Source organism: Chelonoidis abingdonii, chromosome 20 (genome assembly GCF_003597395.2).
Source record: "Chelonoidis abingdonii isolate Lonesome George chromosome 20, CheloAbing_2.0, whole genome shotgun sequence".
NCBI classification, from domain to species: Eukaryota; Metazoa; Chordata; order Testudines; family Testudinidae; genus Chelonoidis; species Chelonoidis abingdonii.
The window spans coordinates 5,724,034-5,742,088 of NC_133788.1; the positions used below are offsets into that span (position 1 = coordinate 5,724,034).

Consider the following 18,055-nt stretch of genomic DNA (forward strand, 5'->3'; position numbering starts at 1 on the left):
GCCCATCCTAGATCTACGGCAGCATCCCCTCCCATCCCCAGAAGTCATCTCTTCACTCCCAAGTTACCAGGTATTACATTTTATTAAGTATCATTTCTATAAAACAAATACACAAATTGTGAAAATTCACGGTAAAAGAAACCGGATATTGTCAATGACAGCACGTGTGCCAAGTCCCTTTGTGTTTTTCTCGATTGCACGATAAGGGCTGGCTTAGAAAACTTCATGTTTCCAAGAGTAACCAATCACTAATACTGCACTATTTCAAAACATCACAGGAATGAAATTTTCCATACAGAACAAGCTATGTTTTTTTCCATACCGCTGCTATATTTACGCCAGTTAAAGCGATAAGGTAAGTGAAAGTAGGGTCTGTCACCACGTTGTTTATTAAGACTTCAGTCAGCAGCTCCCCATTTGCTCGAAGCTCTGGCCACTCGAGAATCTGGCAAGAGAATAGATTAGTTCAGAAAAGCTCATACAAAGTCAGGCTCCGTTTGGGTTTACCTGTTTAGAAAGGAAAGGTAGTCAGTCAGTCAGAAAACTGCAGCTACCCACCCTATCAATCAATCAGAAATGTACATTCTGTGCCAAGCCTAAGTCTTTGCTCTGCAAGGGTATAAAATGGGTCGTACGTATAATCTTACCATGACTGGTAAGCGTAGAGGGGTGTGGAGCAGCTATTGGCTAACAGCAGGCAATGGCAGTAGTCTGGAAGAGTCACCTACGAACACTAGGGCCTCAGTTGTCGGGAGCGTATCAACTCCAATCTAGGACAGTAAACCCATTAGAGATGTAAGCTTGACCACAGATTTTCAAGCGCATGGAAAAAATTAGATGGCTGCCTCTCAAGTTACCTAAAATCTCTCCTTGTTCAACAGCTGTAGTCTTAATTCCGCTTTTGCTACACTGGTTTAATTAAGGAAAGACAGTAGGTAATGCGGAGAGCCCTGTTCAAGAGCAGCTGTTTTGGGGGGATCAAGGATTCAGAGCTGGTCATGATAAAACGTCAACTATAAGTTGGTACTGTCAGGACTTGGCAGGCGAGAAGCCTTTCAGGAGGAAGAGGTTAGGAGTACGCTATCCAATGGCACTAAGAGCACAGGAAAGGCAGACATACCCCACATTTAGTTCCCTGCTGACTCTTACCAGCCCCTCTTAAGAGGAGAATATTTTAAAATTCAGACCAGACCATTCAATTGAATTCTAAAAGAAAGAGCCACCTAATGAGAGATTTAAACTCAGATCCGTACAGCTGTTAGGTAATTTGTCTTGCGCCTCCTGTTTGCACAGCCTCACCGACGGTTTTTATATTGAACAATATTCCCCAAAGGCCAAGGCCTACCTGTGTGGGAGCTATTCTGTTCTCTGAGCATTTTCCCTTGGAGGCCCTCCAGGCTGAAGAGCGCTTGCTGAGATCGTACATCCACACGCTTCCCTTTTCGTCGCCACAGAACACATACTCTGCTGCTGCAAGAGCAAAGGAACCAGGGCAGTGTCGAGATAGATATCTAATGGCCAAGACCAAAACCTTCTCGACCATCTACCACTCATTCACCCCTTCTTGTAGCAGCCATAGCTTAAGAGGGTGGGACAGAGCCCAGTATAAGGAATGTCACCTTCCAGATGAAATGTATCCCATTCTTAATTCCTGCAGATTAAGTAAACCAGCCCTACAAAATTCACCTCATCTTATTTTTATGGGCTGGCCAATATCCTTAGTCATATCATACTAAAGAGGTGCCGAGTGGATTTTGGACCCAGGCTGGTATGTTTGTATGACCATTTAGCAAGGCTGAAATGAAGTCATTTTAACATTGGTCTTGCACCACTAGCGTCCCCATTGTGATGCTCTGTTGGGTGCCTCCAGCTGATCTTTGTTACGAGGCAGGCACGCCTCGCAAAGTGCTGCATAAGGCACTAAGAGGGTGGATTATTTAAAGATTCAGCTTCCTCTCAGAAATTTGTCACTATTGGTGCTGGATGGAAGTTCTACCACACTGCCCACCTGCATAGTAAGCGCACTCCTCCTTTCAAAGTGCTTTGCAGACATTAGGTACTAGCATTTACAGAGGCAGCATCAGAACAATAACTTGGGTCAGGATTTTAGGCCCAGCCTTCCTGCTGATAGACCTTGCCATGTCTGCTTAACACACCCTGCCGAAGTCCTTCCCCAAGAGTAGCTTCTTGAGTGTACTCGTCTGCATTGTTCATTTATAGCTAACGAACAATGGTGGGCTTACCTGGACAGGTGCTGAGGGTAAGGTAGGGCAGGTCTGTCGTAGACCACTCCAGTTCAGCTAGAATAAGTGCAGGTTGTATCCTCTGACATGATTTCCCCTGTGCCTCAAAGGACCGACTCCAGCTCCATAAGTAGATAGACCCTGTCTTAGAACTCTTAGAAACTGGAGGAGAGAGCAAACAAACAAACAGTGTATCAGGAATGAATGTCCTAAACTATTCAGACATTTATGTCAGAACACCCAGCCCTCTTTAAATGAATACTGCTTTTCTGACAGGAACATGGCTCCCCATTACAAAAGAAAGAAATCCAGTCACCATGTGTGGTGCTAGCAGAGGGACCTTTAGAGCCATCCTGGCCTTAAATTGGAGGAGCAGGTTTTTGTAGTTTGTAGGGTGGGTGGGTGGGCAGAGGCTGCTAGGAGCTGTGTGCCGGGAGAGTGGCTGAGCCCTGATTGGGGGTCCTATAAAAGTAGGCAGGCACTAGTGCAGCGGCACAGACAGCTGCAGCAGCACAGGAGCCTGCAAACAGGGCCAGTAACAGGAGTTTCCAAGGGATTTTGCAGGGGAGGCGAAGACAGAGGAACCAACAAGCTAGCTAGACCAGGGAGCGGCCAGCGGTCTGCCAGAGGCTTGCTGCCTGCTGGGGGTCCGTGCTGTGCTGTGCGGCTTGGACTGCCAGGTCCAAAGTGAGAAGGCCATGACTGATACAGAGGTAGCAGTGAAAGATACAATGAGGATGACTGGATGTGGAAGCTGCGGCATGTCCATGATCCTGAAGGGGGTGCCTGAACAGGGTTACATCTGCATGAAGTGCCGCCTGATAGAGCTAATGGAAGAAAAGATCCAAGGATTGGAGATGCAGGTGCAAATTTGGGTTGAGTTTAGAAGGGGGTTCGAGCAGACGAGGAAACACAGACACAAGGGGGCTGAAGGGATAAGCTCAGACGGGCAGATGGAAGCAGGACCTAAGAATTCTGAGGAGACACTGCTGAGTGAGGCAAGTGGACCGTGGAAGCATGTGACTAAGAGAACCAGGCAGAGGAAAAGACGGGCCAGTGAAGGAGAAATAGAACTCCGGAACAGGTTTGCAGAGTTGGATAATGAAGAAGGGGCACAGCAGGTGGTCGCTGAAGGAGAGAGGGCAAGGAAAAAGAGATGAGCAGCTAGTCCTGCAGAAGGAGGGGAGGAGTCAATGTAGGTAACACCAAATATGAGCCCCAGGAGGACTGCAAGGGTGAATAGGAATCATGAGGACTTGCAGCCAGCGGGTGCAGGGGATAGACCAGAGAATCTCACAGTCACCAGGAAAAGGCAGGTCTACGTGATTGAGAAGGATAGACAGGCCTGTAACTAGAGCTGATCGGGAGAATGGAAGGGTGTGCCATCTGCTGGGTGCTAAGATACAAGATGTGGACCTGAGGCTGAAAAGGATCGTAGCGGGAGCAGGAAAGAATCCATCGATTGTCCTTCATGGGGGAACGAATGATACGGCTAGATACTCGCTGGACTGTATCGAGGGAGCCTATGCCAGGTTGGGGAAGATGCTTAAGGGAATCGAGGCTCAGGTGATCCTCGGTGGGATTCTGCCAGTTCCTAGAGAAGGGCGACAAAGGTGTGACAAGACTATGGCAATGGACAGATGGCTCGGGCAGTGGTGCTGTAAGGAGGGCTTAGGGACGTAGGGTCATTGGGAAGCATTTACGGACAGAAGACCATTCTCTCGGGATGGACTTCCAGGATGGAGGCTCACCCAACCAATTAAGAGAGCTTTAAACTAAGAATTTGGGGGACATGGTTGGGAGATGTCCGGGAGATCTCCACGCCAAATTTTAACCTTGAGAGGGAAGTAAGAGGAGATACAGTCGTGGACCGAAGAATTGACATGAGGAGGAAGGACAGTGTAGATTCCAGACTAACGGCTGATGCTGGTGGTAGAACGTCTGTGCCTAGCAGGGTAAAGAATGTCAGGGACGCCAAACTCCAAAAATTGAAATGTCTGTACGCTAATGCGAAGAGCCTAGGCAACAAGATGGAGGAACTGGAGCTACTGGTGCAGGAAGTGAAACCGGATATTACAGGGGTAACAGAAACATGGTGAAATAGTAGTCATGACTGGAGTGCAGGTATTGAAGGCTATGTACTGTTTAGGAAAGACAGAAAGAAAGGCAAGGGTGGTAGAGTAGCATTGCACATCAATGATGAGGTTAACTGTAAAGAAATAAGTGATGGAATGGACAAGACAGAGTCTGTCTGGGCAAAAATCATACTGGGAAAGAAAGCTACTAGAGCCTCCCCTGAGATAGTGCTTGGGGTGTGCTACAGACTGCCGGGATCTGATTTGGATATGGATAGAGACCTCCTTCTTTAATGTTTTTAATGAAGTGAACACTAAGGGGAAATGTGTGATCATGGGAGACTTCAACTTCCCAGATATAGACTGGAGGACGAGTGCTTGCAAGAATAAGAGGGCTCAGATTTTTCTGGATGTGATAGCGGACGTATTTCTTCACCGAGTACTTGAAGAACCAACAAGAGGGGATGCCATTTTAGATTTGGTTTTGCTGAGCGGTGAGGACCTCGTAGAAGAAATGGTTGTAGGGGACAACCTTGGTTTGAGTGATCATGAGCTCATTCAGTTCAAACTAGATGGAAGGATAAACAAAAATAGATCTGGGATTAAAGTTAGCCCTTGAGAAGTCAAAAACCCTAAAGAGAGAAGGAAATTAGTTAGGGAAGTGGACTGGACTGAAGAACTTGTGGATCGAAAGACAGGAGGAGGCCTGGAATCACTTTACATCACAACTGCAGAAACTATCGGAAGCCTGCATCCCAAGGAAGGGGAAAAAAACCATAGGCAGGAGTTGTAGACTGAGCTGGATGAGCAAGCATCTCAGAGAGGTGATTAAGAAAAAGCAGAAAGCCTACAAGGAGTTGAAGAAAGGTGTGATTAGCAAGGGAAGCTACCTTAGTGAGGTCAGAACATGTAGGGATAAAGTGAGGAAGGCTAAAAGCCGTGTAGAGTTGGACCTTGCAAAGGGAATTAAAACCAATAGTAAAAGGTTCTATAGCCACATAAATAAGAAGAAGTGGGACCGCTATACACTGAGGATGGAATGGGGGTTAAGGATAACCTAGGCATGGCCCAATATCTAAATAAGTACTTTGCCTCGGTCTTTAATAAGGCTAATGAGGAGCTTAGCAATGATGGAAGGATAATAAACGGGAATGAGGATATGGAGGTGGATATTACCGCATCTGAGGTGGAAGCCAAACTTAAACAGCTTAATGGGACAAAATCGGAGGGCCTGGACAATCTCCACCCGAGAATATTAAAGGAACTGGCGCGTAAAATTGCGAGCCCGTTAGCGAGAATTTTTAATGAATCGGTAAACTCGGGGGTTGTACCGTACGACTGGAGAATTGCTAACGTAGTTCCTATCTTCAAGAAAGGGAAAAAAAGTGATCCGAGTAACTATAGGCCTGTTAGTTTGATGTCTGTAGAATGTAAGGTCTTGGAAAAAAGTTTGAAGGAGAAAGCAGTTAAGGACACTGAGGTCAATGGTAATTGGGACAAATTACAACATGGTTTTAGTAAAGGTAGATCCGTGCCAAACCAACCTGATCTCCTTCGAGAAGGTGACAGATTATCCGGACAAACGAAATGCAGTAGATCTAATTTACCTCGATTTCACTAAGGCATTTGACAGGGTTCCATGTGGGGAATTGTTAGTTACGTTGGAAAAGATGGGGCTGAATATAAAAATTGTAAGGTGGATAAGGAACTGGTTAAAGGGGAGACTCCAACGGGTCATACCCGAGGGTGAACTGTCAGGCTGGAAGGAGGTTACTAGTGCAGTTCCTCAAGGATCGGTTTTGGGACCGATCTTGTTTAACCTTTTTATGACTGACCTTGGCACAAAGAGCGGGAATGTGCTAATAAAGTTTGCGGATGACACGAAGCTGGGGGGTACTGCTAATGCGGAGAAGGACCAGGATATCCTACGGGAAGATCTGGATGACCTTGTAAACTGGAGTAATAGTAATAGGATGAAATTTTATAGTGAAAAGTGCAAGATCGTGCACTTAGGGATTAATAATAAGATTTTTAGATATACACTGGGGACGCATCGGTTGGAAACAACAGAGGAGGGGAAGGACCTTGGAGTATTGGTTGATCGCAGGATGACTATGAGCCGCCGATGCGATATGGCCGTTAAAAAAGCAAATGCGGTTTTAGGATGCATCCGGCGAGGTATTTCCAGCAAAGAGAAGGAGGTGTTAGTACCGTTGTATAAGGCGCTGGTGAGACCTCACCTGGAATACTGTGTGCAGTTCTGGTCTCCCGTGTTCAAGAAGGATGAATTCAAACTGGAACGGGTTCAGAGACAGGCTAGCGGGATGATCCGAGAAATGGAAAACCTGCCTTATGAAAGGAGACTCAAAGAGCTTGGCTTGTTTAGCCTAGCCAAAAGAAGGGGATATGCTGGGGGGGATATGCTTGCTCTATATAAATGTATCAGGGGGATTAACGTTAGGGAGGGAGAGGAATTATTTAAGCTTAGTACTAATGTAGACACAAGGACACATGGGTACAAACTGGACATTAGGAAGTTTAGACTTGCAATTAGACGAAGGTTTCTAACCATTAGAGGAGTGAAGTTCGGGAACGGCCTTCCGACGGGAGTAGTGGGGGCAAAAGACATATCTGGCTTTAAGACTAAGCTTGATGAGTTTATGGAAGGGATGGTATGATAGGATAGTTTAATTTTGGCAATTGATCTTGGATTAATCGGCAGATAAGTCTGCTCAATGGTCTGTGATGAGATGTTGGATGGGATGGGATCTGAGTTACTGCAGAGAATTCTTTGCTGAGTGCTGGCTGGTGAGTCTTGCCCATATGCTCAGGGTTTAGCTGATCACCATATTTGGGGTCGGGAAGGAATTTTCCTCCGGGGCAGATTGGCAGAGGCCCTGGAGGTTTTTCGCCTTCCTCTGCAGTGTGGGTCGCTTGCTGGTGAACTCCCTGCAGCTTGAGGTCTTCAAACCAGAATTTGAAGACCTCAATAACTCGGACCTAGGTTAGGGGTTGTTATAGAAGTGGATGGGTAGGGTTCTGTGGCCTGCTTTGTGCAGGAGATCAGACTAGATGATCGTATTGGTCCCTCCTGACCTATGAGTCTAAATTTGATAGTGAGAGACTAAAGGGACAATTAGTCTCCTTGATTTTCCACCCCACAGTACTTTAAAGCAGCACTAAAGGACTCTGAAGCTAGTGGGGCCTGGGAAGCAGCTGCTGAAAACAGGAGGCCAACATACTGCTAGCTACTATGAAGGCTGAGAAGGTTAGTGCACAGCAAGGTAGGATGTGAATTTATAACATGTTAGCTACACTGCATTAACTCCCCGTGTGGACAATCTCACTGTGCACAAAGTTACTTAGTGTGAGTGTCCACACAAGGAGTTAGGGCAGAATAGCTAATACCTTACTGCATGTGTGGACAGGCCCAGAGAGCCAAACCCTGCCAGATATCAAGGTGGGAGTTAGGGTCCCTGAACCAAGAAAGCACTTTCTCCAGTTCTATTCGACACCCAAAGCAAGTACAAACCATCTGCCTTTCATGGCTAGAGGCTCCTCCTTATATTGGGAATGTAACATTACCATATTCACAGTAGGCGGCTCCAGCCCAAATATTATAAAACCTACTGAAATGTTCACAGCCACAGCTGTAGTACAAAATTAAAGTTGTTCCAGTCTTCCTGAGACCAGGGGATCATAACTTACTTCCTACACACAATATAACGGTGCTTAGGGTTATCTGAGTTCATGCTTACCCACAACATCCTTGTTCAAAAAAGCCAATCCATCCACTCTGTGGGAAGCTGTTGCTTCTCCCTCATCATTAGGAAACTGGAAGGCCACTTCAAAAGGCCTGATGAAAAATTGAGAAGTTACAGAGTGGTCGGCTACTGAACAAACAAACCCTCTCCAAGCACCACCTGACCCTTTAAAACAAGACAGTCTCAGAGTTCAGGGATGGAAACACAGTGCATCATCGAACCCTTGTTGGTGCCTAGGCAGGATCAGTCCGTAATACGATCTATTTCTTGGCATATCTAAAACTAGGCCTCCTATTATGCTGTGCTATTCAGGTCCTGACCCCCAAGGGAAGAACAGAAGGTTGAAACCCACAGCGATGAGCAGTTGAAGCAACTGCTAGTAGGCAATCAAAGTGTATTGAATCAGGTCTTTTAGGAAAGCCTGTAATGTGCTGAACTTGACGGGTTGGATACATACCTGCACTACAATTTCAACTGCATCTCCCAAGCCAGTATTTTCAAGAACCTGGCTTCAAGTAATGACCCATTGTCCAGTCAGGAAGAGACAACGGTGGAGCATTAGAGTTAATGGAAAGCCATATAAAGCCAAGAGGGGATTTACACACTGAATAAACCCTGGACTAAAAAGGGGAGGGGAGTCTTTTAAAAGTAAGCTTGTGTTTGAGGGTTTTCTCTTTTAAATCTGAGGGAAGCCTCAAGGCGGGAGGCTGTCTGTGAAACCTAGATCCCCATAGAGTTACAGGGTACTGGGGGAACCTGTTCAAAGGCATTAGGTAAATTGTTTTTAGAAAAGGGACATTATCTAATGTGAAAGTGGAAAGCCTGAGGTTAAGCCTGTGTCATTTGTGTCTGTCTGCTTTCCCTTACTATTTCATCTCTGAAGCGGTGGGTTTTCTATTAAATGAACTTATTTTTATCGCAAACAGCTCACTGTTGTGCTAAGAACATGGGTGCCAAAGCGAATTGATAACTGAGGGCTGGTTTCATGCCTTTGGGATGACAAACCAGAGGGGGGCAGTTTGAGGGTCTGGTAGTTAAGAACTCAGGGAGGACAGATCCATTGGTGTCACCCTCCAAGGAGTATCTAGCCTGGGGAGAACCAGGTGAAACCTTGTGCTTCGGAGCTCGCTACTGGAGTCGGGGATCTGAGCATCACACGTGCCAAATAACTGCTCTCTATACCTCTTGCTGGGGGTCCACCATCTTGTAAGAGCTGAGGAATTATATCCAGATCTAACAGGTTTTCTTCATCTCAGCCCTCTATAATCAAAATCCCAAAGCCCTCGGAATGCTTATGGTTGGGGAAAGTGAATGTGTGTCCCAGGCCCATAGTTCATACCTGCTCTTCTGTGGCTTGTCCAGTCTAATATCCCAGGCAAAACAACCTTCTTCACAACCAGCCAGCAGGAACTGATCTGGGCAGGATGGGACCAGGGCAATCCGTAATGGAATAGAGGCAACTTCCAGCACCATCAGTTGGCTGGCAAATAAAACAGACACTTAATCCAACCTCTTGTCACAATTGCTTCTCAGGAGAATTTAACTGAGTGCATCTTGTTTCTGAACACATACCTTGCTTTGAAGTTGTAGTCACAATCCGGAACCCCAATATCCCAGAGGCCAATTCTTTTGTCATAGGATGCAGCTGTGAGGGACAAAAAACGGTACCAGGTGATTACAGACCATTACTTGCCAACGTTTTTTTGTTCCACTTAAAAATTCCACCTGGCTCACATGACATGACATTGCATGGCTGTCACGTGTGAGGCCATTAACACAGCATCAGTCATATGGGCTTTGGCCCAACTAACAAAGCAGCCAAGCCCTATCTTGTGTGAATTTACTGCTGGTGAAGAGTGCCAGCTTGCTAGCCCTGGGACCCTTTATCCACAGCAGACAATGCAAGCTTCCGCCATAGCAAATCTGTCTTCTCAAGGGAAGTTACTTTTCCAAGCCTCTGAGAAGGCCAATAAAAGCATCAATGCCAGTTCCAGGCAGCGTCGTTTTGGTTACTTGTCCCAATGGACTGCGACCCACCAGTTCATTCCTCATACTTTAGCATCACAGAACCTCCCACTGTGGACACTAGGCACCAAATACAAAAGATTTTTAAATCTTTGGCCTTGAGAGCTACATGGTACATTTCCAAGAGATTCTTCAGAAAGTAACTCAGACTCCAATCAAATGACGGCCCTCAAACTGCCACTACTGGCCATCAGATCGTCCTTCGGGGAACAATTGTTAACACCTGCAAAACTCGACAAAATAAAATGGCCCTGCCTCCGTTCCAGGTCCTCTGGGTGTGCAACTCAGAACAATTCTCCAGGTGAAAGTCCCCCTCAGCTGAGAAGGATAATCAGATAGAGTACCTATCTATTGAGCTGGCTAGCCTCTTCTTTTTAAATTCTTGAGCGTACTTTTGAGACTGTCCATTAGTTTTGGATGCTTCCAGAAGTTGGGCACCCAGAACTGGATGATTCCAAAGTTAGTGGATGCTTCTGAAAGTTTAAGCCTTCGTAAATTCATGTGGCACTGGGCACACAGCAGGCTAAGTCATTTCAGATGCAAGACAATGTACGGAATGCAAAAAAAAGAAGGGTTGATCTGGACAGAAAATACAACTGTAACTTGTAACCCAATGGTTATTACTGGCTGCTCACTGAGCACCAAACTGCGCTCTCTCTACCCAGGCAAAACTCTCCTCGATGTCAGGATCTGGCCCTGAATAAAGTCATGAGTAAAATCGGAGGTCACTAAATTTATTTAACAACAACAAGTAAAGGCACAAAACTTCATTGATCTGAAGAAATCAAGCAGCCCACGGTAAACTCATTTGACAGGGGGACTGAGTCACAACTTCTGACCCACAAGACGCAGCATGTTGGTCTCACCCTCCTTACACCTCGGGAGGGAATGGTTGGGGTTTTATGTGGTCTCGGTGGGATGTTTGCCCTCACGGGCGAGACACTGCACCTCTAGAGCCAAAAGCCTGAACTGCTACCACTGGAGCGAAAGAATCAAGGCTCTATAGCAGAAGGCTTTAACAACTCCTATCCTCTGGATAGACACTGAGGGGAAACTTGTACCACACGCCCCAGTGAGGTACGTGCTCCATGTGTGTCTCAGCATTCCCCCACATCAATACCCACCTACCAGTACCTGCTCCAACACTGACGACCACAAAATGCCTCCCTATTTGGAAGCAAGGCCTTTTCCCCTGCTACTAGAGAGATGCAGACCTGGAGACTTACTAAAGAGGTGTGTCTCGCAGCTTGGGCTGAAGCAGGCTGTAGCAATGGGCTTTTTGTGAGCCTTAATCTCTCCGTAGCAGAAATCAGCCGATACGTGAATCAGCTTTACAATTCCTCTTCTTCCGGCTGCAGCCAGGATATTATGCTTTTTTTTCCGACCGTCATTAGTTACCATGGTCAGAGTTGTCCATGCAACGGTGAAAAACTCCTAGGACAGAGAGAGGTGAGAATTTGTGAAAGGTAACACAGGAGGATGGCTGTGAGGTCACAGACTAGATCCCAGTCTAGGGAACTAGTGAAAGCCACATTTTGAAATGACACGAATATTCAGTCAGGGGCCATATGTGTCAGATCAAACTTAAAGGGAAGAAACAAACTGCAAAAGCAGGACATGGATCCTTCTATGCTGTGAAGCAGATTCAGCAGCTTACAAGTAGGGTAGCTAAGTTTTAGCCTGTATTATTTTTTTCAGGATCAACAAATGACATTTTCTGTCTGTACCCATCATTTTAATGCCCGTCCACCCTTCTAACAGGCTGGTTTGTAACATAGTTATACTCACTGTACTCCTGCCCCTACCTCCGCAGGAACTTTATACTTTTTCAGCACGATTCCGGTCTCACAGTCGATAAGACAAACAGATTCCCCTCCACATGTGGCCATGGTTCTGGAAGTGCTCACTACAGGGTCTGAAAGGTGAAATCCCAGGGCTTGTTGTTAGACCTCTGCTCATTATACTAACCATAATCATCTCTCTATTACCCGAGGCTACCCCTGTCTGTGTGGTACTGGAATGATTTTGGGGGCTGGCATCTCTAGGGAGGTTAACTTGACACAAAATCCACACACGCAAACCACAAGAGAATCCTTATCTATTTTATAGTCAAAAATATAAGTAGGTAGCAGTGGAAACTACTGCTTGAAGGGGGCGGGGGGCAGAATCTAACACATGAGTCAGTTGGGCACCCTTCAACAAAGGGTTTGTGGAGTCATTCTGTGAAGCCGGCCCACTGCAAAGTGCTCTCCAGGTGCCTTTGAACAAACTCACCTTTCCTCGCCCCAGAATCCAATGGCGGCTCAAAGACACAGGACCAGAGCTGCGTTTTAAAATCCTCCCGACTGTTGCCTTTACTGTGACACTGAAGAAAATGCAATGGCTCCAAACTGATAACTTCCTGCAATAAACCTCGCAGTTAGAAAACATGCACTGGTAATGGGAATAGAAGATCAGAGCCCTTCTACTCCAAGGGCTTGTTTAAACAGGACATCAGTGACTAGCTCAAGAGGCAGATGGATCTTAGGTGTTTACACAGCCCCCGTCACCGCAGCTAGGAGTTGAAATACAGTGTTAAAGAAAGGGCAGAATACTTCCTATAAAAGGGATCTGCTCTTGCGCACACAGGTTCCAGCTGCTTGTATTAGCATGTTAGGCACCTAGTCATCATCTCAACCTTTGGGAAGGTTTGCATATAAACTAAGAGGTCTGCACAAGTCTCTGAAGGGGATCAGACTAGAGGCTGCATTCTAGTCCCCTCCTATAGGGTGTTCCACAGCCTCAGACCCAGCTGCCAAGCCTCTCTACTTTCCAAGTCCTTACCGGTGTCTGGACATGCAGTGTTCCAGGCAGCAAGGCCTCCCTTCGGTAGCCTGGCTAGAGTCCATTAGGGTTTTGAAGACAAGGGCTCTGATCCTGCGCTATATCCATGTTGGCCGGAAAGGTGGCTTTATGCCCCAATTATGCTCCCCTGATCCTGGGACTGGCTGAGAAATGGCCCAGTTCCTGCTGTATGTTAGAGGAGTTTCAGGGCTCTTTTATTTTATTTCAAGACACTTATGGCACCAAGGGGTTGCTCTGCTAGCAGGAATCAGTGGGGCACAGACAGAATCCAGCTCTGCCTCCTTTCTCCCAGGGAGGCTCCCTACACCAGGAAGAGGGGGGGGGGGGGTCAGAACACCCCACACTGAAAGAGTCCTCCCTTTTTCAGCTAAGCCAGCACAGCTCGCTGCAGCTGCTCGCTTGTGCTTTAGTGAAAGGGGAGACTGAAGTAACACGAACCAGTGGACAGCGTCCTCTGTACATGAACCGTCCAAAAACAATTAAGGATTCTTCAAGCAAGGCTCTGCCTCACAAAACGCTTTTTGCTCATTTACCGTGACAAATCTGCCAATTCTATGGTAACGCTGGATAAAGAAATTCCAACAAGCTGGAAACTTTACACAACTGGCAAAGGGATTTCTTCCCCCTTGCTGCCTTTCCTCCACATCCCTGGGAGCCGAGCACATACACTGATCCCAAATCTGGAATGAATCAGTGTCACCGATTCATAGCGTTTAAGGCCAGAAGACAGCAGATGATCTTCTAGTCTGAACGCCGGTATAACACAGACCGTTACATTTTACCCTTATATTGAGCCCAATAGCTTGAGTTAAACCAGAGCAGTTCAACTGACTAAGTGGGATATACCCAAATGATCCCAGCACCGTGATGCAGAGGAAGATAAAAAAACCAAGCTCCATGCCCATCTGGCAGGGTAGATAAAAATCAATTATTAAAAACACAAACATATTTTTTAAATTTAAATGCAATATTTTTTTCATAAACATTTAAAATTAAATTTGAAATTGACAACCTAGGTTAAGGCCTAAACTTAAACTTATTATAATCTATTAAAATAGTTTAAATACAAAAATTAATATTTGCCACTACATTTTAAAGAAATTCACACCACTGAACTGGCTGAAATAGCTAAAAAGTACAAATGCAAAACACAATTACAACAGATGATTTAATTCAAGGTTTCCTGCCCGTCAGTTCAAATGAGGATTAAAATTAGTGATTTAAATCTCTGATTTAAATCAATCCCCCTTGCAATCAGACCAGGGGAAAATCCCTTCCCAGCCCCAAATCTGGGGATCAGTTTTACTCTGCGCATGCAAGCAAGGCACAGCAGCCAAGCATCTAGGAAAGAGGATTTCCTGTACCACCTCAGAGCCACCCTGTCCAGTGTCCCATCTCCAGCTGTGGCCAAACCCTCATGCTTCAGAGAAAGGCAATCCCCACCCCCGAATCCTTCGGTCAACTGTGCATCAGGGAAAGCTGCGTGAATTGTTAAGATGCCTTGAAAGAGCAGAACCTTCCCATCCCCCAGTCTGAACGTGGATCCTCTCTGTATGCCCAAGAGGCCAAAAACCAACCCCAAAGGAGAATGATCAACGTACCTTGTCTTCTAGGTTCTTGGCCGGGGTTGTGGTCAGAACCCTTTTGTCCTGCTCCTGGCTTTTGTGCTCCTCTGTCAACTGGCTGGATCTTCTGTGGCTTTGTCCTTTCAGAGGCTGTTCTCCGTTCCTGTGAGTCTCTTCGGCCACCTTGGTCTGTTGGTTCGATGCTCTTGGTCTATCGGGAGTCGGCTCATCCTGTGAATGGCTGGACTTTCTGGGACTAAGCACTACTTCCTCCTCAGTGTTACACTGGGACCGTGGCCTTTTGCTCACAGATCCCGCTGTCGAGTGACTCCCTCTTCTCTTGCTGGGGACTAATGTGACCTACAAGACACACTGGCAATGTACTGGGTTGTTTCCCTCCCCAGCCAGCATACAGAGAGCTTGTAATTCAGAGAAAGTCTTCCCTTAAATGCCCAGAGACTGGGCTCCTAAATCTGGCTAGTCTTCTGGGATACTAACCCTGCCTTCACATTACTGGGAAAGCTTAAAGCTGGCACCACATGAAGGTGCTGCTAGCTTGCAAGGTTTGTTAAAATAGGATAATATCTGAGATGCTGCCTGAGTTACAGAAGGGTAAGTTTTGGATACAACTGATGAGTATTGTTGAATTTGTAAGAAACATCAATTTAAAAAAGTTAACAAACCCAACCCCTCGTTTCAATTTGGATTTCTGAAAGTCAGCATGCAGCTGCTGCATATTATCCCAGAGGTGGCTGCATTTTAGTGGTGGGTGAAGCAATCCCTGTACTGATGGAGAGGCAGCCTGGTGCAGTGGCTACAGTACCGGACAAGGAGTCAGGTGACCCGTTTCTGCCATTGACCTGCATGCCTGTATTTGCTCTCTGTCTTGTTTGTTTAGGTTGTACGCTCTTCGAAGCACGGACAGTCTCCCACTATACACATCTACATCACCAATCACGATGGGGCCTTGAGCTCAGGCTGGGGCCTCTAAGCCACCACCCGAATACAAATAATTAATAACAGCAGCATTAATTTTGTAGAGGACTTTAAGATCCTTCTGGATGAAAGTAAATAGATAGCTGGAATGAGCTGTCTTTACTTCCCTGATGAGGTTGCAACTGATTCTGCTAAGATCTCCTGGCTGCAGAATCCTTAGTAGAGAAATATACTACTCGCCTGCAGCTTCGTTACATCAAGATCATAAAACTGACCTTAATGCAGTCTGTAAAACCTAACTGGAAAAGCAGCTGTGCGTGGTCCCTACTCTTTAATGCAAGATTCTTTTTAAAAAAAACAAGAGAGTGTCTTGACGAGAGGAATCCCCTGGAGAATCCTTACCTGTGCATCGTCATCATTTCCCACCTCCCTGGGGTTTTCTGTAGTCTCCTCCTCATTATCTTCCACCCTTTCTTGTGTTTCAGGATTTGTGTTCTCTTCCTGTCCCAGCATGGATGCCAGCAACTCCTCTGCAATCATTTTCACCTAGCATTGCAAGTACATTTTTAAAAGGCGTCACTTAATGGAGGTCAAAGGACAAGAACATCCTGACTCAACTATGCAATTACAGTTTGTAATAGGGGAGGGTGTTTTTTAACATTTGCTTCCATTAGATATTTTGTGTGTACTTACTGGCTTACAGGCAGAGAGACTGAAGCCCTCTCTTTAGTCATAGAACAGGTCCAGTATGGGAAGCAGCAGTGCAAGATGCCCCATGCTGTCACCCTCCTGTGCCTCATTCCTGATCTGAAAGGACCACTGCTAGGAGGTTGGAATTTGGCCTCATTCAGACTACGGCCTCTCTGCTGAGGCTGCTAGCAGCCAGAGTCAGTTATGATAGTTTAAATACGGCTCTGTTTAGAGTCAGAGAAAGGAGCGGGGGCTTGCCAATACAGTGAGCCCGGACGAAACAGTGGTGACGCAATGAAAAGAGAGCCAATTGAAACCCGTTATTAGCCAAAGACCAGTGCATTGGAGCAACAATTGCGACTCATCGACCAAGGGGCGCACCGAGACACGGTGAATGGCAAGTGATAGATACTGGTGACCTGGGAGACCAAAGTGCACAGGCAGAAATGAGGGATTAGGGTGAATTGTCTGCATTAGCACAGCAGAGTTCTGCAGCGTGGTGAAATACAAGCCTGTTGGACTGCAATTTTAACCTCCACGTAGGACTTCTGCCATTACATGTTTTGTTTTACTGGGTATGTCTGTGCCACGTAGACCAGGCACCCCACTCTGTTACTGATGCCAGTGGGGTCATCTGAGGAAGGAATGCAAAAGCAGTAAGGCTAGACAAAGAACAGATGGAAGCCTAGGGCACATGCAATTAAAATATTCAAACAAAATATGCACACAGCTGTCATTAGCTTTAATGGGAGCAGTGCAAAATGAGCGGTGAATACACAGTGGTTGCCATTAAAATCATTTGCCACTTGCAGTGACTACTGTATTTCTAGTACTTAATCACTCTGCGCACCTTCACTGCTGGCGAGTAGAAAACAAAGACAGTAAAGACCATCACTCCATCTGGAATGGAATTTATTGCTGGCGCTTGTGTAACAGCCTCAGTTAATTAGCACGAAAACCAAAGACGGACACTGTGGATATTGTCATTTGCAGGAGCGCCCCTGACCAGGAATCATTAGAGCAGTTTAACCTCATGGGTGCACAAAATGAAGCTGCAGAATCCTGGTGTCGGGCAACTCAGAAAAAGCTCAGAAAGATCAGACACTTACCCTCCATCGGGTAAATTCACCGAGGGAGCTGGGTCCATATATGACCTGGGTTTGTGCAGACTTCAGAAACTTTTTCCTGAGGAACTTCACGTGCTCGGCTGAATACTTCTCAGGGAGTTGGCTCCGGAAGTGTCTCTCCCAGTGAGCTGTGACCTAGACAGAGATATTTGGTTTACTGAACTGGATACTTCATAGAAATCAGAAGGCTTCCTACTAAAATTGCTCCAGAAATGGCCAATCCCTAAGACCAGGCACTGCTCTGTTTGCCATTTCCTCAATTGGGTGCTTATATATGATCTCAGCTCATTTGGGAGTGGCAGGGGGAGGGGGATTTGTTAACACATTTTGCATTTGTATTTTTACTTTGAAGAACACATATGTGTTAGGCACCATGGAAGCATCTGCAAATAAATTATATATTTACATAGCACCTTTACTCATGCGACACTTGCATTTTTAGGTCCCATTGTGTGAGCAAGTAGTTTTTAAGGGAGGTGAGGCAAGATCGATCAGATTCCTGAAAGGGGTACATTACTCTGGAAAGGTTGAGAACCACATACTTCTGGGTTGTTGCAGTAAGTCCAGAAAAGCTGAAGGCCCCTGACACACACAAGCTCAGCCAAACCCATTTACTACAGGCTCATAGACTTTAAGGTCAGAAGGGACCATTATGATCATCTAATCTGACCTCCTGCACATCGCAGGCCACAGAATCTCACTCCCTCACTTCTGTAACAAACCCCTAACCGATGTCTGAGTTACTGAAGTCCTCAAATCATGGTTTAAAGACCTCAAGGTGCGGAG

At 46.1% G+C, this 18,055-nt stretch overlaps 1 protein-coding gene across 3 annotated transcripts in view; it reads right to left on the minus strand.

Annotated features, from left to right (window-relative positions):
* Positions 1-63: 63 nt before the first annotated feature.
* Positions 64-18,055, minus strand: part of LRWD1 (leucine rich repeats and WD repeat domain containing 1) — a 35,817-nt gene continuing 17,825 nt past the window's right edge. For all 3 annotated transcript variants that reach the window (XM_032778021.2, XM_032778020.2, XM_032778022.2), the window contains exons 5-16: positions 17,252-17,404; positions 15,855-15,998; positions 14,553-14,876; positions 12,382-12,508; positions 11,913-12,022; positions 11,334-11,541; positions 9,655-9,727; positions 9,422-9,562; positions 8,077-8,174; positions 2,244-2,405; positions 1,346-1,470; positions 64-445 (exon numbers count right to left, since the gene is read on the minus strand). In XM_032778021.2, coding sequence (XP_032633912.1) covers positions 305-445; positions 1,346-1,470; positions 2,244-2,405; positions 8,077-8,174; positions 9,422-9,562; positions 9,655-9,727; positions 11,334-11,541; positions 11,913-12,022; positions 12,382-12,508; positions 14,553-14,876; positions 15,855-15,998; positions 17,252-17,404 — 1,806 coding nt within the window. In that variant the 3' untranslated portion in view covers positions 64-304. The remainder of the gene's footprint in view (positions 446-1,345; positions 1,471-2,243; positions 2,406-8,076; positions 8,175-9,421; positions 9,563-9,654; positions 9,728-11,333; positions 11,542-11,912; positions 12,023-12,381; positions 12,509-14,552; positions 14,877-15,854; positions 15,999-17,251; positions 17,405-18,055) is intronic.